This window comes from Notamacropus eugenii, chromosome 6, assembly GCF_028372415.1.
Source record: "Notamacropus eugenii isolate mMacEug1 chromosome 6, mMacEug1.pri_v2, whole genome shotgun sequence".
In the NCBI taxonomy this organism is placed as follows: domain Eukaryota; kingdom Metazoa; phylum Chordata; class Mammalia; order Diprotodontia; family Macropodidae; genus Notamacropus; species Notamacropus eugenii.
The window spans coordinates 321501003-321525791 of record NC_092877.1 but is presented as its reverse complement, the minus strand read 5'-3'; the positions used below and the strand labels follow the sequence as shown (position 1 = coordinate 321525791).

At 38.1% G+C, this 24789-nt stretch overlaps 1 protein-coding gene across 2 annotated transcripts in view; it reads left to right on the top strand.

The window, feature by feature from the left end:
• Positions 1–24789, top strand: part of FARSB (phenylalanyl-tRNA synthetase subunit beta) — a 74920-nt gene that overhangs the window by 26256 nt on the left and 23875 nt on the right. Inside the window, exons 8-16 of one of the 2 annotated variants that reach the window (XM_072617939.1) lie at positions 1901–1971; positions 3905–3966; positions 4057–4108; positions 6925–6986; positions 7246–7453; positions 7891–7971; positions 10353–10445; positions 11795–11912; positions 22989–23141. In XM_072617939.1, coding sequence (XP_072474040.1) covers positions 1901–1971; positions 3905–3966; positions 4057–4108; positions 6925–6986; positions 7246–7453; positions 7891–7971; positions 10353–10445; positions 11795–11912; positions 22989–23141 — 900 coding nt within the window. The remainder of the gene's footprint in view (positions 1–1900; positions 1972–3904; positions 3967–4056; positions 4109–6924; positions 6987–7245; positions 7454–7890; positions 7972–10352; positions 10446–11794; positions 11913–22988; positions 23142–24789) is intronic. The other variant, XM_072617940.1, reaches the window with a different exon arrangement.

The following is a 24789-nucleotide window of genomic DNA, read 5'->3' as shown; positions in this document are numbered from 1 at the left end:
TTTAAAAAATATATATATATATGTGTGTATCTATATATATAATATACACACACATATATAATTTATTCATTTTTCAGTTTTCAATATTCAGTTCCACAAGAATTTGAATTCAAAATTTTCTCCCCATCTCTCCCCATCCCCAACCCCAGGACAGTATGCACCCCATCCACCCCTTCCTCCAGCCTGTCCTCTCTTCTCTTGCTCCCTTCCTGTGGGGCAAAATAGATTTCTATACCCCAAGCAATAAATGTTCTTGATACATGTCATTGATGTAGGATGTGAGCGATCACAATAGACATTCTGTAAGGTGAGAGCTTTGGAATAGATGATTTCCAAAGTCCCTTTTAGCTCTGATGCCATAGTTCATGATTTAATACAGATTTTCTTATGGAGAGATGGCTTAATTTCTCTCTGGTGGGCCTTTCTAATATTTTAAATAAGATCCTTTGAACTTATTAGCTTATCCACCATTGTAAGATTTATTTAGAAAGTAATTCACTTTAGTATTATTTGCTGGTTCCCTTAAAAACTTTTTATCTTGATTTATTCTGTACTTTTTCCAGTCCATTTCTTCCCATTTTTTATTCTCTTTCCTAGCTTAATGCTCCCGAGAGTCAAAATACTACAGTTGGTGAAGAAACTTAATTGAAGTTTCTGAGTACCATCACTTCCAGTTAGCAGATCCTAAGTCCAATTTGTGTTCCTTTTAAGGAGAAATTTTTATTTTTCATTGGCATAGTCTTTGAGAATCCATGAAGAGGTGGGGTCAGAGACCACAGCACCTGTTGACTCTCGACTGAAAGAACAGAAAGTCCGATCACTCTCTGTTCTGGGAGCATCACGTCTTCCAGGGAATGATCTTCAGGGCAGGCAGGTCAGGTCTACTATGTGCAAAGAGAGAAGATGGATAAAGTGAGGCTGAGTAGGGTTTCCCCTTTGCACCTACCTCACCTCCCCCCCCAAAACAAAAAAAACCCATCCCTTTGGCTACTAAGAAGCATCCCTGAGTAGCTATCAGTGAGAGAGTCCTCTCATGAAGAGCTAGATTCAGAGGCTTCAGATTGTCTAACATAAGGAAAAGAAGCCCCTGGCTGATGATTTCTTTAAAATGTCAGCTGTTAAATGCAGAAGGAGATAATTTGGGAGCTAGCCATATGACAAAGAAGAAAAGCTAGAGAACTAGAGGTCAGTAATAATTAGGGGTGGCCTAGGGCTTGGGAAGCAGTATTGGGTAAAGATCTTTGAAGTCTTGGGAGGGATGGGAGAAAGCAATTTGGTTAATTCACACACACACACACACCCCACTGGCAACAAAAATTTGTCGTCTGTGTATTAAAAGACCTTAGATCTCTTCAGGCTTTATGATCTGCAGCCCTGTTTCCACAGCACTCCATTCAGATATCAGTAGCTCTTTAGGGCCTTGCTGTACCCCAGTTAGGCGAAGTCAGCCATGGGACAGCTCTTTATTGCTAGGTAGCCCATTACAGACACCCTGAAGAAGTGTTAGTTGTGGGTTAGAGTGCCCTATCACTTGAAGAATTATACCTCAACTCACTGGAAAATTGTTCAGGCATTCTGATTTGCTGAAATTTATTCTATTTGGAAATATTGATTCCCAAATATTGGTTGTAAATATGATTCAGATAGCTTCTTTTGAAAGGACTTAAATTGTTTTCTCAAAGTAGTGGGCCTCTCCCATAAAGATCTCTTTATTTTGTAAAGGCCCCAGAATTTGACTGTAGACTCTCTCTGAGCCAGAAGATTCTAGGTTCAAATAAATTTTCATTTCTCTTTTGTTTTACTATTCATGCAATTAAAAGACACTCATGTTCTTGTATGATGAAAATCCTTTGTCTTTCTAAAACTGATCTTTTGAAATTTTGTTTTATACTTATTGTAGGTGATCATTCTAAAATCACATTAAAAACCAGGAACGTGTTTATTGAATGCACAGGAACTGATCTGACTAAGGTAAATGGAGCTTGAATTTTGTTTCATGTGCTGCAAGGGCTTTATGTTTCTACTTATATTCTTCTACCAGATATTTAAATGTAAAAATAATTAACATTTAGGGTAGGCTCACATGTGGCCCAGATCAAGTTCTTACTAGAAAGGGACGTCTTCTTAAGTACTTGGCAAATAGTTTTGGATTCACTGTAAACATAAAGATGGTAATTGTAGAAAAATCTGGACTTTTATATGATGGCTTCATTCTTGTCTGTGATCCCTATTTCACTTACTTTCTATCCTTAAGAGTTCTATGATTGGATTACTGTGTAGTCTTAATTACTGCATGAGCTTTCCACCTTAGTTTTTTTTTTTTAATTGCATTGAATATGCTACAAGATGGAAGCTGGCAACTAAGCAGGTTAAGGGAATGTGAATTAATGGTTGTGAAGGGGGAGATAGTTGGCATTCATAGAATATCCTGGAGACTGGTAACAAGATATCCCAATTAAAATTCACCTTTTTCATATTTACCTCTAAAAATATTATCAAAACAATGTAGCTTTTATTACCTTTTAAAGATTTGTTGTCTGCATATCAAAAGACCTTAGATACCTTTCCTAAAGAATTAAATCATTTCATGCTATACTGTCTGCAACACTTTATACAGCATATATTTCCTGAAGCTTTGTATGATTTTCTATACCTCTCTTAAGTGATTTTTAAAATAGTTTTGAGCTCTTTCAGGAATTCTTTTTGGGCATGAGAACAATTCACATTTTTCTTTGAGGCTTTGGATGTAGCAGTTGTGACTTTGTTATCTTGATCTTCCCTGTCACCATAGTAATTTTCTGTGGTCAGGATCTTTTTTTGTTGGCTCATTTTTCCAGCCTGTTTCTTGACTTTTAACTTTATATTAAAGTTGGGCTCTGTTCCTAGGGTGGAAGAGGTGATATGTCAAGCTTCAGGATATTTGTGAAGCTAGTTCTGGGAATTTATAAACTTTCAGCTCTTCTGAAGTGGTATCATTTGAGGAGAGATGTGTTTACTACTCCCCTGGCCTGTGCTCTGGTCTGTGAGCAACCACAAGCACTTTCTTCCTCCCTGAACTGTGCCCAGGGTCTCTGCTGAACTGAGGCTACAAGCTTTGTTGTAGTAGTAGTCCTCCTCACCCTGGGACTGAAATCCAGGTTATGACTTAGATCCCTGTATGGGCAATGCAACACAGTCCTGCCCCCAGTGCCAGCAAAGGGACCCCAGTAGTTCCTTCTGAACCCGTTGTCATCTGTGAACAGAGAGCTCCAAAAGTAGCCCAGTGGCCATTGATTGATTGAATGGCTCCCAAGGCCTACTGCTGGTTTGCTGGGGCACAGCCTGCTCCACTCTTACCCTGGTATGATAGATCTTTCTTGCCAACCTTCTAAGTTGTCTTGGGTTGGAAAATTGTTTCACTCCTTCCTTTTCTGGGTTCTGTTGCTCCAGAATTTGTTTTGAGGTATTATTTGAAATTGTTTGGAGAAAAATTTGGGAGAGCTCAGGCCAGTCCCTGCCTTTTCTCCCTCATCTTGGCTCTGCCCCCAGATTTATATAATTTGTAGCTTACCAAAGTGATTTGTATTTTAAAAAACATGTCCTAGTGTTATAACTATAAATATAGTTGAAATTTTCTTAGTGTTTTCAATTGCCTTTGAAGACTCCAAGTAGAGTATGGATTTGTATCTGCCACAGATGCAGAAGTGAGACTTTGATGACTCCAGAATTGGAGAACACAAAGACAGGAACTGGACAATCACGGCCTTGAGAGCCCTTGTCTCTCACCTCTGAACTTAGAAAGCACCTTGAGAATTCCAATTCTAGGAAGCTAGAAAGGGGCCTGCTGAATGCTGCTCAGTCGTTAGTCATTTTCCACCTTAGCTGTGGAGTGCAGATGCTCACAATGGTGTTTTTCTTTCTCTAGGCAAAAATCGTCCTTGATGTCATTGTCACAATGTTCAGTGAATATTGTGAGAAGCAGTTTACGTAAGTAGGACAAATTGCTGTCACATATGACCAGGCTTTCCTATTGTGAATGACCAAACTAAGGAAGCAGTTGATGGTTTTCTCTTTCAGGGTTGAAGCTGCTGAAGTAATTTATCCTGATGGGAAATCCTATACGTATCCAGTAAGTGTTAACAGTACAACAATAATAAGAGCTAACGTTTTTAAAGTGTTTTAAGGTTTGCCAAGTGCTTTATAAATATTATCTTATTTGGTCCTCACAGTAATCCTGGGAGGTAGGTGCTATTATTATATCCATTTTAAAGATAAGAAAACTGAGGCAGAAGTGAAGTGACCTGCCTAGGATCACGCAGATTGTGTCTGAGTCCAGACTGGAACTCAGGTCTTCCTGACTCCAAGGCCAGTGCTCTATCCAATGCACTCTTTTACTGACTGGGAAGATGAACCCTTGTGTAGGGAGAAGTCTCTGAGGGGCACAGCATGCCATAAACTCTTTTAACTAACTTTAACTGGATAATTTGCAATTCCACCTCTGGCAAGGATACACGTTCAGCACCCCAGACTTAATTAGTCTTGTTCAGTCATCTGAAATCAGAAGTTGCTAAAGGCCATTGCTTTAACTAATAAATCATTTCAAATGTATCATCAGATCTAATTCAGTAGTTAGTGCAGCTGTGGTAAGGGTCTAAAAAAAGTCCAAGCCCTAAGCCCGCAGGGTAACTTAGTGTGACCAATGTAGCAGGTGACAATGTTGAGACTATTCAGGATCATAATTCTGTCCTGCTGAGGTTGTTACCATTTTAGATTTTATCCCTCTGCAGTCAGAACCTTGGGAGCAGCTAGTAAAACCCCAAGAGCCCAGAAGGCCCCTGTTAGTCTTCTCACCTCCCATTTTAAGGGTGTGGACTTTGTAGACAGAAGCCAGAACTCCTGCGTTCACCATCAAGAGTGATGCTGTTCATGACGATGTAAAGTTAGAGTTCTTATGTAACTACAAAAACGGGGTAAGTCAGTCATGGTTGGGGGATTCTTAACCCTGTTTTAGTAAATTCTTGGTTTGAATGAATGACTAACAATAGCCTAGTTAGCTAACTTCAAGGGGTGAAAGTTACAAAGAAGTAAATGCTAGCTTTATATAAGTAAGCTTTGTACTTAGCTTTATATAAGGAATTTCCTCACTTAGAGCCACCATCCCCAGAAGCCTCCATTTGTAAGGAATGTTGTATGGTCAGGACTGAACTAGATGATCTCTTTCTGAAAGCCCTTCCAACTCTAAAATTCCATAGTTTTGGTACAGAAGAACTGTTAAAAACAAAACAAAACAAAACAAAAAAAACAACAACTTGATGTTTAACCTAAGAAATAGGTTTTTGAAAAATCTGGGTAGTACTTAGATGTCAACGTAAATGTAGTGTTAAACGTTCAGAAGGGGGTAGAGAGAGACATTTTAAAATTTGGTTCATTTGTTTCTTACATATTGCTATTTATTAGATGATTAAAAAAGTTCCTTAGGACTGAACTGGTATTCTTTTGCAAGTGACATAGCATGATTTTTCCAAGTGCTAGATAGTTTTTTAAAACAATTGTTTTTTAAATGTGTTTTTGATGCTAGGAGTGTGCAGGGAGAAACCTCCTCTGTAGAAGAAGTAGAATCTTAGGAAGTTATTTTTGTCCATTCCTGCACTTTGAAGCAAGGATTTGAAATGTAAGGACATATCATTGCTTATATTCGAATGAAGCTTTTTATGTTTACAAATGTCTATGACAATTAGAAATTTGAAACGCATTCAGAAACTTGTCAAAGTTATGCCATTTTACATGATTTAAGATGCCCAAGGTAGATGGAACAACTTGTAAGCTTTTAGATCTCCCACTCTCTGCGGCATATCCTTTCCTTTGTCAGCAGAGATGTGCTACTGAGTGCATTGTTACTTGCAGGATTCTCCTTGACAGCTGCATTCTGGCAGCACCCACTGAGAGTGTGTTGAGAGTCATGGCTTCAGTGTGATGGTGTGCCCAGCCTCTCCAGCAGCACCAGAGGACTGTTTTGTACACTGTGGTCTGGCAGACAACTCTAGTGAGATGGAAGGGAAAGCATCCCTTTAGGACAGGGGTTCTTAATCTCTTGTGTCATGAGCTGCTGTGGAATTCTGGGTTAGGAAGGCTGTCTGGGAATCCCTTCTCAGAAGAATGTTTCTAAATGTATAAAATAAAATACACAGGACTGCAGAAGAAGCCGATTATACTGAGATAGTTACCAAACCATTTTTAAAAGTTCAGAGACCCCAGGATAATAAACCCCACTTTAGACAAAGGGAATGTACTAAGAACAAGAGCCTTTTAGCCTTCAGTGCAGAGTCCTTCCTGTGGTACCACAGAGATAAGCAGATGGAGGAGTGAGGGAAGGCATAGGCCCATTCCACAACTGAAAACTTAAGCCTTAACATGGCGAAAGGCTCCCTGTTTTAGGCAGTGATGAGCTTACTAAGAGGGTGATAAGCAGAAGAGTTCTGGGACTAACATAAAAACAATGTTATCTTTAAGTGTGGTTTTCTTTTCACCATAATTTGACCTTTCAGGTTTGCCAAAATCTCAAGCCCAGTTCAAAAATTCATGAGGTGATATAATGTACCAGTGCTTTGCTACTGGAAAGCCTGGTTAAGTCTTCGGAAAAAAATTGTTCAGTATTTTATTCCTTAATCAGAGATTTGCTTAAGAGAATTTTGTAATATTTCATAGTGAGTTGATTAGTAATAAGATCACAGATCTGTCCATCAGGGATTCTTTTGAAATTATTTTTTCATATGAAGTATAATGTTCTGAAATACTGAACTAATCCTAATTGATCTGCCTTTTTGAAAAATCCATCTAAAGTGATTTTTTTTAAAAAATGGGATTAGGAAGCTTCTAAATCTATATTCTAACGTAGAATGACTTCATTTTCTTGTATGTTTTATAAAACCTTTTCCTTCTTCATAGGAATTAGCTTACCGAAAGGAGATGGTGAAAGCTGATTTAATTAACAAGCAAATTGGAATCAGGTATGCTATGGAAAACTCATTCATATTCATTTAAAAGATATACAAGAATGAAGAGCAAATTATATTTTATCTTATCTCAAAGAATGTTTGGAAAGGCCTTTCAGTTCCTCAGGAATTTAGATGGCAATATAATATAAAATATTATGTCTCTCATCTTAAAATAAATTCATAAGGAAGCTTGTCATGTAGTTAAATTTTTTTTTCCAAGATGTAACATTGCTTTAAAAAATGTAATGAAATTTTCATTTTCTTATTTCAGTGAAACTCCAGCAAGTCTTGCAAAACTTCTGACCAGGATGTATTTAAAGTCAGAAGTTGTAGGGGATGGGAACCAGATAGAGATTGAAATCCCTCCAACCAGAGCTGACATTATCCATGCCTGTGATATTGTAGAAGATGCAGCTATTGCTTATGGTTATAACAACATTCAGATGACTATACCGAAAACGTACACCATAGCTAATCAAGTAAGATTGCACCCTTAAATAAACACCCCTTGTTGTTAGTAACTGACTATTGAATGCCAGGAGGGCTTTGGGAAAAACAGAGCATAAGAATTAAACAATATTTTGACATGCTTTGCTATGAGAGGCTTTTGCAGTGGATAGGATACAAAACAGATGCCCAACTGATTAGAGCAAGTTGGAGACCTGTGGTGGCTAGTTCTTTGAAAAAAGACAGGTTTCAGGCTTGGAGCCCTTGCTGACTCTCTAATGGGGAAACTCATTTTCTCAAGTTGGGTCCAAAGACAGACACTGTGTGTGTTTGTGTGTGAGTGGCAGTGTGCTAATCAGCAGAGGAAAGAAGCTTTGCCTCCATCATAATTTGCCCTTTCTTGTGCTAAAAAACATTTTTAAAAAGTGGGAACTTTTTAAAGTAGTATGAATATGATTTTTTCTTGCAGTTACCTCTGAATAAGCTTACAGAACTCCTGAGGCATGACTTGGCAGCAGCAGGATTCACTGAAACTCTTACCTTTGCTCTGGTATGTCTTACTGGCTAGCATTTTCTGATTGATACTTTAGTTTAATTTTTGAGCTTTAAACATGTATTTCATTATTTTATCATGATGTAATATGAATAGAAGAAATTTACAGTACTCTTGGCAAGTCAGTATCTGCTGATGCTACTAGCAGCAACACCTCTCTGCATGAACTGGTGGTGTTTGTGGGAATGTAAATGTGAATGCTTCCTTTGATTCTCTGCTACAGGTAGAAAAGGCTAACACAAAGTACTAGAACTAGCATCTCATACGTTAAACTCTAGCATTCTATAGTGTCGTGAAGAGATCATTATGAATTTCACAACTAGATTATATGAACACAATTACAAGACACTTTTGGCACAAATAAAGTCAGATTTAAGTAAGTGGAAAAACATTAGTTGCTCTTGGGTAGGCCGTGCTAATATAATAAAAATGACAATTCTACCTAAATTAATTTACTTATTTAGTGCCATACCAATTAAACTATCAGACAATTATTTTCTAGAGCTGGATAAAATAATATCAAAATTCATTTGGAAAAACAAAAGGTCCAGAATATCAAAGGGACTAATGAAAAGAAATGCTTGGGAAGGTGGTCTAGCATTAACAGACCTCAAATTGTACTATAAAGCAGCAATTATCAAAACCACTTGGTATTGGCTAAGAAACAGAGAGGTAGACAAGTGGAATAGACTTGGCACTCAAGATGCAGTAGGCAAGGAATATAGCAACCTTCTGTTTGATAAACCCAAGGACCCCAGCTTCTGGGATAAGAATTCACTGTTTGACAAAAATTGCTGAATTTCACAACTAAATTATGTTAGCATTTTCTAGCCTGGATTTCATCATGGCAATGCCCACTAGATGCCGCTCTAGTTAAAGACTTGACAACTGTTCTGCATTATTACCTACTTTGGGGAACTTGTTTGCATCTTCAGACATTTTCTTTGAGTTCAGAAGTTAACATGAAAGGCTTATATGAGGAAGGAAGTTATTTATAGAATTAGACAGAACAAAACAGATGAACCATTTAAAAACATATCTGTGAATTGTAGCTCCCCAGCTTTTCTATAAAGCCCAGCATCTCTGTGTTGCCTGTCCTCTTAGTGCCTGGCTTTTCAAACATATTACATCCTAACAGAAGGGAGAGGGATCCCCTTCTAAACCCTTCTTATATCTAAATCTTTAGTTTGTTCTTACAGTGGCACATGAGTCATTTAACTTGTGGAGTATGCTATGAGAGCAATTTTTCGTTTCATTTTTTCAGTCCTTAGGTTCCCTAGTGCAGCCTGTCCTGGTGTGGGAGTCAGGAGGCAAATATTTGCCATTGCTTTTGTCAGTAACAAAGGCCCCAAAAAGTGTACTCAGTCATACATTGTGAATTTGGGTCTTTTTGTTGGTAACCCTCATTCTGATGGTTATTTCATCTCAATAAATAGATTTCATGAGGATATGTCCGTTTCTTTACCTAAATAAAATATAGAGTATCCCACTAAAAGGACTTCATAGTGCACTGCAATGGACAGTAGCCCCCAGCTCTCTTTAGTAGAAATGGGTCTATAAGTCTAATGCTACAGTCATTTCCAAGTGAAGGCTAGGTTCCTTCCTAAGAAGTGAGCATTAATTTTTGTATCAAATATTGCTTACTCCCAGTGGTGAATTGTGGGTCTTGATGTATCACTTTCACAGCCTTAAATTGAAACCCCTTTTTTGGGATGGCATTGTCCTTATCTTACCACTCTTCATTAAGAGACCATCTGTATATAGAGCAGATCCCTAGAGGACCTTATATTTAGAGCTGGAAGGGACTGTAGACACCATCTCATCCAGCCCTCCTCATTTTACAGATGAGGAAACTGAGGCCCATAGAGTTAAATGACTTGTCCAAAGTCACAGCTGGAAAGTAGCAGGTCCTAGATTTGAACACAGATGCTCTGATGCCAAATCTGGCCTACTTTGTACTGTGTCATGCTTCCTCTGTATAAGGGAATCTACGGTGCATGCCCATAACAGTGCTCTGAACACATCGCTATAGGTGTTCATAAGAGAGGGAAAGAAATGAGAATAGAAGAGTAGGTTAAGGCTGGATCATGGAGGGTTTCAAGTACAGCACCTGTCAGCATCTCTGTAATGTATTCTGTTTGGTTTCATATGTTGGCAAGAAAGTATAAGCACCATAGCAATGGTAACTAATAAATAGCATCTGCTACGGACTATTTTTATGTATGCAGAGAGACTGTTTTTAGCACATTGACTTGAACACAGAGTAAAGATGCCTTACTTAGGAGAGGATAGTAAGGTGACATATAGAGAATTCCACAATCTTTGTTTTCAGTTTAGCCATTTCTATGATAATCCATTCTAAATGTATTGTTTCTCAGTGCTCACAAGAGGATATTGCTGATAAACTTGGTATGGGTATTTCTGCAACGAAGGCAGTTCACATAGCCAACCCCAAGACAGCGGAATTTCAGGTAAGAATTTTGGTGGCTAGGCACTTTCCTGCATTCCATGAGGCTAGTGCTTAGCATGTATACTGATGAAAACAGAGAGGGCAGCACGCCCTGTGTGTGATATTCTTTTGTTTGAAATGAAGTAGGACACCGTCCTAATTCCTTTCCTGAAAGACTGAAGCCATCGTGTTACATGCCATTACCAAAGCTTAGTCTGTAAATCATCTGCACATCAATAACATGCAGACAAAATAATACAGACCAATGCTCCCTAACTTATAAAACCGTGACTTTTGAATAACTGTACATAGATATAGTTAGGGGGCCTGTTACCTGAGTCTCTCTCTCCAATTCCAGGCCAACCAACTGCCTTTTATTTCACATTTGACTAAGGTTAGAATGGCCAAAGAGAAGTGCCTTCATTTTGAACAGATGCTTGAGGTTATGAAAGATGCGTTTTCTTAATGCAGATATAGAGAGTGAACAGATTGGTGAAGCCCAAACATAGTCTTATACATTCCATGATCGCCAATGAGGCAAGATGTGTTCGTATTAGTCTACTCAGAATAGATTTTCCCTACGAACCTATTATAAGTGGTGGTTTATGTAGTTGAAATACTCATGGTTACACTAATACTTACAAGTGCCCTCCTTCCTTTAAAAACAGCTGTCTAAAATAGCAACTGAGAGCATATTTTGCTTTTAGTTCTTATAATTTACAATTTCTTAACAAAAAGGGAGGTCCTTTATTTTAATATTTCTCCTCTGGAAACCGAGATGGCCACTATATTGAACTTAAGTTCTTTTGTCTGCATGTAGGTTGTTGTGGTCATTGTACATATCATTCTTTTGGCCTTCCTTCCTTCACTTCAAATTCATATGGATCTTCCCATGTTTCTCTGAATTGTTCATGTTTGTCTTAATGCTTTATGGCACAGCAGTATGCCATTATATTCATATACCACAGTTTATGTAGCCATTCCCCAGTGGATGGGCATCTACTTTGTTTCCAGTTCTTTGCTGCTACAAAAAGTGCTGCTGTGAATGTTTGTGTATATATGAGACTTTTCTGTCTTTGACCTCCTTAGGACATATTCTAAGCAGTGGAATCGGATTGATTTTTAATGTAGTTTTGTTTTCAGCAAGAACCCTGTTTGTTTGTTTTCTTCCTTCTACGTAATATCCTTCTGGTAACAGTTGTTTTAAAACTGTAGAGTTTCTGGAGAGTACTTTATTGCACACTTGAAATTTGAGTGATAATTCATTAAAATGAATAATAAAATTTAACCAGTCCAAAAAGAGGGAAGGGAAATTGTACTTTTTGAAATCAAGTTAAGTTTCCCAGGCAGTGGTTTCTGCTTGACCTGTAGGTAGCACGAACAACTCTTCTTCCCGGACTCCTGAAAACAATTGCTGCTAACAGGAAGATGCCCCTACCTCTGAAGCTGTTTGAGATTTCTGACATTGTATTAAAGGATTCCAGCAGAGGTAAGAACTGTTTTCTGCACTGATTAAAAGAACTTGCAAGAAAAAAAATGATAATACTAGAAAAGTTGACCTATTAAAACCTTAACCTAAGAAAGTAATCTCAAAAGGGCAGGAGTTCTTAACCCAGGGTCTATGAATTTACTTATTAAATATTTTGAAAGCCGTATGTCAATATAATTGGTTTCTTTTGAATCCTGTATATTTTCTTTTCTGCATCTAAAACCATTATTCTGAGAAGGGACCCATAGGATTCACTAGACTGCCAAAGGGGTCCATGAAACAAAAAAAAAGGTTAAGAGTCCCTGTTCTGGGACATTTCTCATTTTCTTTTATATTCCATGGTTATATTCATATTCTTTTTACTTGTAATGCTTGTCATTCTCACTCAGAATTGGCAACAATAATTGCATTCACAGTGAGTGTGTATGTTGTATCAGGTTTTACTTACTTCTGCATGGTCTGGTAATTATGAGGGCAGAGATTGTCACTTAGTACTTTGGGTAACATTTGACTCACAGTGGGTGCTTAATAAATATTGAGTATGTTTAGTAGGTACCTGTACCAAGTTGCTAGTGAAATCTGTTTCAGACAAATGCCCCTGGGCACTCTTTGTTGGGGCAAGTCAGAAAGTGATTGTTTCAAGCTGTATACCCCGCTATCCCTTAGTATGCAGTGCCTCCAAGTGATTAAGCTACTGCCAGTGTTTCCCAGGATCCCTGGAACTAACAACCTAAATCCCAGGATTGTTAATTCAGCCATTCATTCTTTCATACTCTTTGGCGGGGGGGGGGGGGGGGGGAAGAGTGTGTGTGTTAGAAAACCTTGAAGAAAGAGATCTTTTTTTTCAATATCATCCTACAAAGTTTATTTGACATCATTTGTGTCAAGTTGAAGAGACTCAAACCTGAATGCTGTACATCACCAGGAACAGTTGCTCATTATTATAATCAATAACATTATCTTTAGGTAGGATATACATGGCAGGTTTTCCGTATTGGAAAACTAACTCTTAGAAATTTAAAAAGATTAGATAAAGAAGAAATCCTATTTGATCCTAGATTCAGTAGGGAGCCCCAGGGGTGGGGAACCCTCTTGGTCCTCAAGTGTAGCCCTTTGAATCTGAAAGTTGAACTTAGATTCAGTCAAAAGTCCACCCTTGAGGACTGAGAGGGCCACATGTGGCCTCGAGGCTTTAGGTTCCCCATTCTTGTTGGTTGGTTGGTTGTCCTTCTTTCTCGAAGAGGACCAAAATGACATCACCAGGATAAAGTGAAATTTCAGTATGTCCACTGTGGCTGATCAGACCAATATGAGCTTGGAATGCTCTACACAGGTTGGGCACAGATAGTTTGTATGAATATTTGGGGTGGATACTCCAAATTTTCACATCCTACATTTACTTTGTGCTGTCTCAATTCTGCTTGGCTCGTAGAGCACAGCACCCTTACTGATGTGGGCACTCCATACTGAGCAGTCCTGTGCCAGTGTCTCACATGTTGCACAGTCAAATTCTTGAGAGAGACCTTGAGAGTATCCTTGTATCGCTTCTTCTGACCACCATGTGATCTCCTGCTCCATGTGAGTTCTCCATAAAATAGTCTTTTTGGCAAGCATATATTTTGCATTTGAACGATGTGGCCAGCCCATCAGTGTTGCACTCTCTGAAGCACAGTTTGAATGCTTGGCAGTTCAGCTCAAGCAAGAACTTCAGTGTCTAGTACCTTATCCTGCCAGGTGATCCTCAGAATCTTCCTAAGACAATTCAAATGGAAACTATTCAGTTTCCTGGTATGGCGCTGGTAGACTGCCCGTGTTTCACAAGCATACAACAATGAGGCCAGCACAATGGCTCTGTAGGCCTTCAGTTTGATAGTCAGTCTAATACCTCTTCTCTCCCAAACTTTTCTTTGGAGCCTCCCAAACACTAAGCTAGCTCTGGCAATGCATGTAACAACCTCATTGTCAATGTGTACATCCCTGGAAAGTCCACTACCAAGGTAAGTGAACTTATCCACAGCATTCAAAACTTCTCCATTTGTTGTAATCAATGGTTCCACATATGGATGGTGTGGTGGTGGTTGATGAAGCACCTGTGTTTTCTTGGTGTTGATAATTAGGCGAAAATTAGCACAGGCAGCAAAGAATTGATCCATACTTTGTTGCATCTCAGCTTCAGAGGCTGCATTGAGTGCACAATCACCTGCAAACAGAAAATCATGCACCAGCTCTCCCTCCACTGTGGTCTTGGCTTGTAGCCTTTTCAAATTGAAGAACTTACCGTCAGTATGATAGATGACCTTGATACCGTATTCATCCTCATTCCCACTCTTGTAGACTTTATTGAGCAGAGGAATGCTTGTCAGAACTATTCATTAGGGAAAGCACTCTGGCACCTAAGTGGAGGATGGATTAACCTGTTTAGAAGCTTTTGCAGCAGTTCTGAGGAAGTGAGGATGGAGACTAAGTTAGAGAAAAGGTAATGTGCTTTAAATGTGTAAAGTTAGAAATAGCAGACTGATGGATCTTGAGTGAGAGAGAGTAATGAGTGGGAGATGGCCTTGAGGTTGTAGAACCCAGGTAACCAGAAGGAGAGCTTGTCCTCAGCAGTACTAGAGAAGTTGGAGGGAGGCAAGGTTGGGGGGAAAGGTGACATCATGAGACATCTCATCGGTAAGCTTGTCTCTTACCAGTGTGCCTTCCAAAATATGAATGTGCATACATTGAGCTAGCAGTGGAATTTAGGTTCCAGGTCTGACTGAGCTAACAGCCTGAGGAAAGTTAGCAGTTTCTTTAAGTCTCAGGCTTTATGCAAGATGAAGATAAGAATCTTTGCCCTACTTACCTGATAAAGTTATTATAAGGATAAAAAGTGAATATACATGAATGCATTTAGAAACATAGGTACCACCCTACAAATTCAAGGGGCTCTTACTTGATGTTAGATTGTATGTTGAGTCTCAAGAATAAGCCAGCCTAACATGGAAGACCTGCCATGTATATGGTATGGAGAGTGTTATTTTTTATAATAATGAGCAACCCATACTTGGACATTCTTGCTCACTCTGTGTGACTTAACCCTGTGTAAATGTCGCTGCCCTAGAACACAGAACTTGCCCTCTGAGAGGACCTTTATTAGTCACTAAAGGTGACCTTGGTGACAGGAAATAGGTGCTGGAAGAGGAGGGGATTTTTCCAATGATAACCTGCTGCTTTGGCTCCCTAGGTATTGTTAGGGTCTAATCTCCTTGAAGGACCACAGCTCAGGCCAAAGAATTTTGGACCTTACATGGCAGAGGGGGAGGGGTAGAGGGGGGAAGTATTGGAGGATAAGGAAAAGTATGATTGTGTTGGAGATAAGCCCCATGATTGGCTCTATAGGGGCTCAAAGGACTGATTATACATCCCTTAGGACCAAGCCATTGCTGGAGCCTGTAGCTCCCATTTTGAAGATCACTGATGTAGATAATTGAAAATTAACTCTATTCCCAGTGTAGATTTTCCTATTAAGCTTAATTTTATTCATTGGTGAATATTCACATCAATGTACTTTATTAGGGTCATTCTCCCCTTAGCTTTAGAAGTTGAAGTTTGGTATTTTTTTGTCTAGGAATACAAAGATATATCATAATTGAAGTCCATTTGCATAGATGTCTCAGACCTAATATTGAATTCCCCTCCCTTCCTTTTTCCTTTCACTTTTTATTTCAGAAGAAAAGTCAAAAAACCATTTAAGTGGTTCACAGAATAGGTAAGGTGCTTTCTTGAATGGCTCCCTCCTTTTTTCCAAGTGAACTCAGCATGTTTGTTTTTACTAACAAAGGTGCCAGTTTCTCAGGCTAATGGTCATATTTATTTTATTTGCCTTTTCCCCCATCAATTGATGTGGTATCTATTAAAAAATAAAATCCAGATCATCAATAGACAAATGAGAAAGCACCTTCTCATTCAAGATGGGAACCTCTTTAAAAAGAGACAGAAATAAAAATATTTTTCTAGGAAGTCAAATACCCAGCCTACTAGTTTGATGTTTAAAGGAATGGGTGGGAATGTGGGGAGTGTCTTGAAGATTGAGGGATCATTTACTGACTTTTTTTGTGAGAGCCAAAAAAACTTAGATTTCTACCAATAAATGGCTCTTTCTAAATGGCAGTAGATCTGGAGCACCCCAATTCATTTCAGTAAGCACTTATTGACTGTGTATAATAAAAATTATTATGGATTCACATGCTACTGCTTGTTTCATATGTTGAGGTTCTAGTGGAATTTTTTGAGAGACTTTGTCCGAAGCTTAAGTAAGTCTTTTTGCTTTACTGCTTCATGTGCCAGATCAGTAGTAAATAATTGAGTATGGTCTAAGTATAAGATTTAAACATGAGTATCATTAAGATGACAGTAGAGAAGGTGCGTGGTAGAGGTACTCAGCATGTAACAGAGAAGGAACCGTGAAGGAGATCCAGAGTCAGCACTGTCATACAAAACATGGACAATCAGAGAAGAATACAGAGTGAGGGATAACTAATGGACAGCCCATCTGACTCACTGGTAATCTCAAGGTGTCAGCAGAAAGGAAGTATTTCTGACTTGTTGGGGAAGGAGGGAGCCACAGATAAGAACTGCACAAGGTGCCAGGCATTAAATGAGCTGTGATCTCTGCTGTTGGAGGGGGTGAAAGTACTGATAAGAGCAGAGGTCGATCTGGTTGTGGAGCTCTGGCCCCATTCTAACAGGCTAATTTCTGATCATCAGTTCTACTCTTAAATAAGTTAAATAGATTTTTAAAATTAAAAAGCAATATGCTTTTATTCACAGATATAAAAGTTTTAAATCATGCTTAGGGATTAGTATTGGCATGAATCTCTACTCATCTTATGTTACATATCGGCAAGTAAATTCCTTAAAAGTTTTCTCATCCAGCACATTTGTGTTCCCAGTTATTCACTATTACTCGTGAGTGATTTTGTACCCACACCTAGCCAGGAGATCCTTTGACATCCCATCAGGGGTTAGCATCTAGGGTATGCTTCTCAAGGACCACTGCTTCTATTTTGGATCCTGGAATTTGTAGTTGCAAAGGATAATGACCAAACTGATTTTGCTGAGGCTGTTGCTACAGCTTGGTTTTGCTGTTGTTTTAAACATTACACATGACTCAGAGGGCTAAGCTGTTTTTTTCCTCCTCCTAATGGGCAGTGATATGTATGGAAATTTTGTTCTTGGACCAAGAGGCTGAATACAGGCTTTCACTCTGGGGCAAATTTGTCTCCCTTTATAAAATGGGGAAGCCAGCATAGCTTTCACTGTAGCTGACCAGACAAGACCAAACCGTGAATTACTAATTGGTTTCATTCCTTAATACATTAGTTTAACCTGTTGGGTATCTAAAATACTTAAAGCATAAACAAAGTGGTAAGCAAATTACTTAGAGGTTGGAAATGGGAATGTACATTGAAAGGCTTAATTTGTGAACTGCTAAATAATATGCCAAGAAAAACAAGCAGCCTTTGAAAAGTCAAGCATGACAGCTCTTCATTAAATGCAGACTGAGCTTGATGATCTAAGTTTTTTCCTTGGTGGGCAGTAAGACTGCCAACATATCCAAAATCTGACATAAATGGCAAGAGAAAACACTTAACTGGGGTGAGGCTATTTATGTTGCGAGGAAGGAAGACATTTTCTGGCTTTGTAAAATGTTGGTTACAGATATTTATTAGATTTCAAATCCAAGTTGTCCAGAGTTGTCCAGTTGTTGGGTTGGTTTCTCCCCCTCCCCCCAAACCACTACTCTTGATAGAAAATTTGAATGTCTCAGCAACATTGTGTACTACATATAACCTCAATTTTAAAAGAGTACATTTAAAATTTGAGTTTTAGAGTAGGAATGTTATACTAAATACTTAGCATAGCCCTAAATTAACTCCCTTTTTCTGTGTCTTTGGTTATCCTTACTGTTTCTCTTAGACACAGCTACTCCATACCCTTTTCTCTACCCATACCATTCCTACTAGGTTTCTGGAAAGTAGTACCACGTTCTGATAACTTGGTCCTTCTCCCCAGCCCTCCAAACCATCTCTTTTCAGTTTTCACATTTGAATCCTATTCTATTAAAGATTTTCTCAAGTGATCAAAAAAAAATCACAGAATTTTGGAGTACATAGATCTTCAGAGAGATCTGGCGACTGGAAGGGTTGTTATTGAATCCTCCATGGACTTCTTGACATTGAAAAGACAGTGAGAAGACTAGTCATTATGAAGAAAAAAATGCTTGTCACGAAAAAGACAATACAAAGACTGGAGTCCTGAAGACTGGAAAAAGATAATTTTTACTGAGGAAACTCACATTTTCTTCCAAGGCTCTACCAGAACTGTTGTCTGAAGTCCAAGTGCTCCTCTAAGATCTAGGCATCTTTTATCAGATTGTAAAAGACTACTTTTGGACCTAGAAGTCGTGTCTTCATTGAGGTAATGCTGGATTCTAATAAATATATCGCTATATTGAGAAACAGAATTATTCTAGAATTATAGAAATTCTCAATTGGAGATGTAATTCTCCAGACAATCTTGCATCATGCTGTATGTCACAAAAGGTTAAGGAGTGTACCTAAAAGATGAAGATAAAAATGCTTCAATGGCTAGGGAATCTAACTGTTTTAAACACAATTGAAAACTTCATAATGACATAATGAAGGCTAGATTTGGAAAAGACAACTTTTCATCAAATATGCACTTAATGTGATAAAAATATTGTTGAATGATGAAGAATCAAAAAAACATTCGCCAACATTTTATGAACTTGTGCCAAATTGTATAAAACAACTGATGGGAGAAAAGGGAGCGCTGACTGCAAAATAAAAGTTTTTAAAGTTGTAAAAATCTATGTCAGTAAATTTAGTTATTTTACTTTGCCCCAAGTTAATTCCCACCCCACTGTAGCTCTTTTTGGCTGCTACATCGTGTTACTGACTCATGTTGTTCACTTCTCAGTACATATGGCTGTGGAATGCCAACCAGCCCTTTTCTGCTCTTTGCCTTAATTGTGCACCTAATGTCTCTGCTCAGTGTACTTTGTCAGAAGTGCTCACTAGTGGTATGCATAGAATATAAATAAATTCAGTGGCCCTTTGCTTATGTGTTTAATGTTTTTAATGTATATAATCCACCTATTTGTGTGGCTTCTCTTAGATTATAAGTCCCTAGAGATCAAGTTCTAGGTATATGGGTTTTTTAAAAATATAATTTGTTGTGCAGCCAGGATGTCAAATGCTTACTGATGATAACAGTGAATTACTTCAGTTTTCTACTTCTAAGAAATTATCCATCAGTTCTTTAGATAGTAAGCAACAAATACCAGATTGTCCAGGGTTCACATGTGGAATACAATTCTCAAAAGATGCCTTATGTCATCAGCCTGGCTTGATTTAATTTCACTGTTTCATTTTTTTGGAATGCAGAATTTCCAATTAATAATATAAAAAAGATGGGTGTAAAGAACATTAACATTAACAGTATGTGAAGTAGCATCCTGCATTCGTTTGTCAGTGTGATGGCATCTAACTGTGTAGCTACATCATTCTTATAAAGCTAGTTATTTTTACTGTATTTGGTTCCACATTGTTAAGCTCTACTGACGTGATCATAACATGCTCTGTCATGCATTGAATATTGTAATTTTAAAAACAGATTAAATTCATGCCAGGTTTACTTTAGCTAAATAAAAAATGAATCCGTGAGGATATAATTTTCTCATTCATACATTTAAAAGGTCGTAGCTTCTTTTTAATGTTATTCCCTAACTTTTCAGCTTTGTTCAACCATATTGCCTATAATTATGAGAATTACAAAGGGGTAAATGTAACTTTAATTCCATTTTTAGCACAGATCTCCTTTAGTTTTTAAAGTTTAAATTAATTGCAATTTCATTTTAAAACTTTTGGGCCATATTTTTAGAAAGTACCAGGTTAGGCCTTGATTGAACTCTGCAAAAGAATGGTGAACATTGTAATACTATCTGTAACCCTTTTGATCAAGATATGTATCTTTGATCACATCCACATCAAATAAAGTGATGTGATGTAGTGGTTTCCAAAGTGTAAGTGATATATTGTTGATATTTCCCAAGCAAGACTACGCTATTTAAGTATTGCCCTCTTGATATTCAAGGCCTAAACTGGCAGATAAGGCTAGCATTTTGATTTCCTTTGAAGTGTCTAAGTAGGGTTCAGGTAAGAAAATATTTCCCTTGATCTATGCCTTTTCTAGCTTGTGATGCCATGGTTTTTTTCTATTAGTGGATATTTTTTTGCAGGGGGCAGGGGGAGTGGGGTGGTGCAGAGAAAAAGGAAAACAAGGCAGCTCTGGGATTCCATTAACCTGGGGAACTTTTTGGTCTGGAGACTTCCTCCACTGATGCACATATACACCATCAACTCATTCATAATTTACACTCTTAAAGAGTTGTGTGCGAACCACTGCGAGGTTCATTCGGGTGGTATTAGAAGTAGGGCTTAAGCTGGAACTCTTTGACCCTGAGGGCAGCCTGGGAGTCCCCATGACAAGCTGCTTTCTCATCTCATTATTAGTTTTTGGGTGAAAGAGGATTGCTGAAGTTTCCTCCTGAGCAGGTGCCCGTTCTGAATCTTGGGCTTAGTGCCACTTTTGGGTGCTAGAGGGCGTCACTTCCATTGGCTTCATTATTTTAGTTCTCCAGACCCTTAGCCAGCTGTCTGTCTTTGGGTTGTTTAGAGCAGCCTCTCCAGGCAGTGCTTTGAAGTCTGTGAAATGCATGTGTAATTTAGGCTGCCATACTTGGCAGGCATATTTTAAAAGCAGAATTGTTTGATGGTGTGATACAAGGAGGAAAGGCCCTGCTAAGCGAACAAGAAGGAATGGAGTCGTTTCCATCTGATCCAAAAAGTCTAAACAGTCCATCTTTTGGGGTTTGCAGTCAGTGAGTTTCTGTGATGTAATATGTTCTCAGTGTCAAACACCAGAGAATGGGATTTTTACCTGGCAGGCTCTCAGGGGAGGAAGGATTTGTGAATTCTAAGTTCTTGGGCTTTTTGTTGTTGTTGTTGTGTTTTTAATTTCATTGACCTTACCAGAAACATGTAAGAAAGAAACACAAGTAAGTGAATCTAGATGGAGGTTTCTTGTAACCCTGGAATGGCTGTGACAAGCCAGTAAACATGGGTCATTCAAGTCCCTTTTTTTCCAGAGTTGAGGTGATACCCCTTTGGCAAGTTTCTATGCATTTTTAACAGTCAAATAGATGGGAAATCTGGTTGATGGGAGTGAAGTGGTTCTTATGGTTTCAGGAGATATACAGCCTCCAAACTCAGTAAAAAAACATTTCCCAATTCAGCCTTTTTCCTTGATTATCTTTATGACTGCATTGTGCCTTACCCCATAGTAAATGTCATTAACTTTAGCTGGAAAAAAAAAATAGGAATCTTGAATTCAAACCATCACTGATCAAGCAAGCTAACTTTTGGCTGATTTGGAGATCCTAGAGAGGTAATCAAAGGCAAAGGTTACCAAAATAACGTTTCCTGTTTATAATGCTAAGTCCTTTCAGTATTGTTGTGGTACCCTCCCCTAGCAAAAATGGAACTACAAAGTGTTTTCAGTCCATGTCTGTGTTAAAGTAGAAGCATGTGACACCAAAAAATGGATAACACATGGTGAAGATACCCAGAAGCAAGTCAGTAATATGAAAGAAAAAGCTGAGTTCTGCTTTATTCTGTTCTTTTAGCTTCAGGGGTCTGTCTGTCTGTCTCTCGATGTTTCTTTCCATAGAAATTAGGCTCTTCATTTGGAATGCCCATGTAGTTGCTATAGTGAGCTTTTGTGCTTATAAACGTTTCAGCAGAAAACTCTAGTGAAAACCATAGACATTATTACCAAACTTTTTTCATAGTAACAACATTCTCTTCAGTTGTCCACATAGGGTATCTCTTGTACTAATTTATAAAGCATATTTTCTCTAAAGAAAAAGAGGGGATAAATTCTTATACTGTGTTCATTCTTTGATATCTCTGCTTGTAAATGCTAATTTGATGCTGATTTCATTCATAAATTACAAAACAGGTTAGACAGTTATAATTATTTAATGCAAGTTTAAACTATGATCTAAGACATGCTTCTAAGATTGTTTGCCTAGTCCATTTTTTTTTATCTGACACTTGCCTTTTTATTTTTAAAATGCATTTAATGATGCATTTTGTCCTGATATTAGTTGTTTCTGGGAGGAAAAAAATATTTTCCCCTAAAATAAATGCTATCTTGTAACAAAGGAAAGCAATTAAGTATAAACATCTGTTGTTTTGTATCTGATAGTGTATATGACATTCTGCCCCACTGGTCCCCTGCCTCCTTGCCAGGAGAAGGGAGGCTCTGAACGTTTAAATACAAATCTGAGGTATTAAGACTATGGCTTTCTCTTTAAATAAACTAAGCATGTTTGTCTGCATTTATGTACATATATTTATAAGTTTTGTTTAGTATGGGCAATAATTCAGATATTTGTAGCCATCTAAATTCTATAGTTTTTGTTTGTATGCTCACCATACGTGCATTTTCTTTTGTGGTATAGTGTTTGCAAGGGGCCGTGAGGTGGTACACTGTTTAGAGCACTGGGCCTCATCTTCACAAGTTCGTATCTGGACCAGATATGGCCTCACACTTCCTAGCTGTGTGATCTTGGGCAGGTCACTTAACCTTTTTTGCCTCTGTTCCTCATCTGTAAACTGAGCTAGAGAAGGAAATGGCAAACCACTCCAGTGTCTCTGCCAAGAAAACCCCAACTGGGGTCATGGAGAGTCAGACACAAGTGAAATGACTGAACACCAACCGTGTGGTATTTGCAAGATAAAAGAGTCCACTTCATCTGTGGTTAATACTCAGTATTTATACTCTGTGAACACAGGAGATGAATATGGAAGAGATTCCTATGAGAATATAGTCATAGAACCTAGACTAAAAGAAAAAAAGTATGATGAAATTTCAAAATAATTTCTCAAGTAAAGGCTCATGTAACCTCTTGACGAAGAAATGAAGCAAACTCTCTTCTGCCTTCTCCAGACGTAGGCGCAAGAAACCACAGGCATCTCTGTGCTGTTTATTACAACAAGAGCCCTGGGTTTGAGGTTGTCCACGGACTGCTGGATAGAGTCATGCAGCTACTGGACGTCCCTCTTGGTGAGGACAAGGGCTACGTGATCAAGGCAGCCGAAGGTAAGCTACTAGCTGAAGCCACAGTGCTTCTAAGAAAACGATGTGGTGAAGATTTTGGCTTTATTTTAGTTGTTAGAGTTTTCCAGAAAATAAGCTTTTCAGATATTTTAACCAAACTCTTTTCAGATTTCTCAAAAGCACTGTGTGATGTATTTCTGTCTTAGCTGAGATGAGGTAGGAGCATCCCTGTTTCACATGTGCACTGAACACACCAGCATCATGATGGATCCCCAAGTCCAAGCTGGAAGCCAAGGAAAGTCTATACAAAAGCTACGTACTCCAGAGTGGCCTGTCCGAATCCTTGGGGACAAAAGAAAAAAGCCTTACAAGTTGTTCAGAAAGACTTTATGTATGTTAATCTAGAGTTATAAAATAAGCTAGGTAGGGATGAGAAACTTGTGATCTGAAACCCAGCAACAGTAGTGTTTGTTATGGGGACACAGCTAACTAAGGTAGCGGAGAACTCTATGCTTAATCTGGCCCTTTTTTTAAAAAAACTTCTGAAATCTCTGGATTTTTATCTTAGACTTTGTTTAGTCGAGTTTTCTTCTGACAACTATGAGATCCAAAGGAAACCTGAAATAAGTATTTTTGCCATTAGTTATTTTAATTCAGTTTTTTTCAAGTAATTTCCAGTTGCTTTTATGTTTTTTGAGATCATTCATTTGTACCTCCTTGCATTTATAATCGAATTTTATTATTGAAATATTTGTTAATTCTCCTAGTGTAAAATTTTGTGGGAAATTTTTTCCCCTCAGGCTTCCTGCTTTGTCTTTAGAGACAGCCATAAACTTTCTTTGTTTATGGCTCCTTTTTCCAAGTGTGCTGAAAGTGAAGTTTATGGGTCTGTTTATTAGTGAAGATTTGTGTTTAACAAAGTACTATATCTTTAAAGATGGAAATTTGAGTGATCCAGGCGGGTTAACTGGAAGAATTAGTTCACAAAAACATCATATTCCTCAGCCGTGCTGTTTAACTGAGGTATAACTGCTCATTTATTCTTATTTGACATAGTAAAAAACCATAACCTCTATGATGAGAATATCTCTGTTAGCTAAAAATTGGCATCTTTGTATTCTGATTGCTCCTTCAAAAGAAGCATTATTTAGATTTTTAAACATGTTTTGTTTCCACAGAAGGAGCATTAGAGAGCTTCTCATACTACAGATGAGAAAAAATGTTCGATTTAAAAAATAGTAAACAAAAATAGTAAATATTTAAATTTGCTTATACCTTTATCATCATAGATGTATCAGAAAAAATGAGGGAAAACATTTATTGTAATTTTGTAGTCACCAAATCAGAAACATAACTTGAGTCACAGTCTTCTAGTAATATAGACAATAATAGTGTTTTTGTTTTAAAAACTAGGAAGCACCTGGCACTCTATTCACTGTACCACCTAGCTGCCCACTATAAACATTACCTTGGATTAAATTTTTAATTTGTATAGTTAATAGCAGAAATTTATATGGAATTCAAAACTAGAAGGTACCTTCTATAGATCACATGGCCCTATTCTATCCTCATTTTTTAGCTGAGCTATTTGAGGCCGTTATAGAGGTGACCAGAGTAAGGTTATTCTGAGAGGAGAATTGTGACTTGGAACCAGGGGCTCTGGCACCACCCCCAGCACTCTTTCCACCAC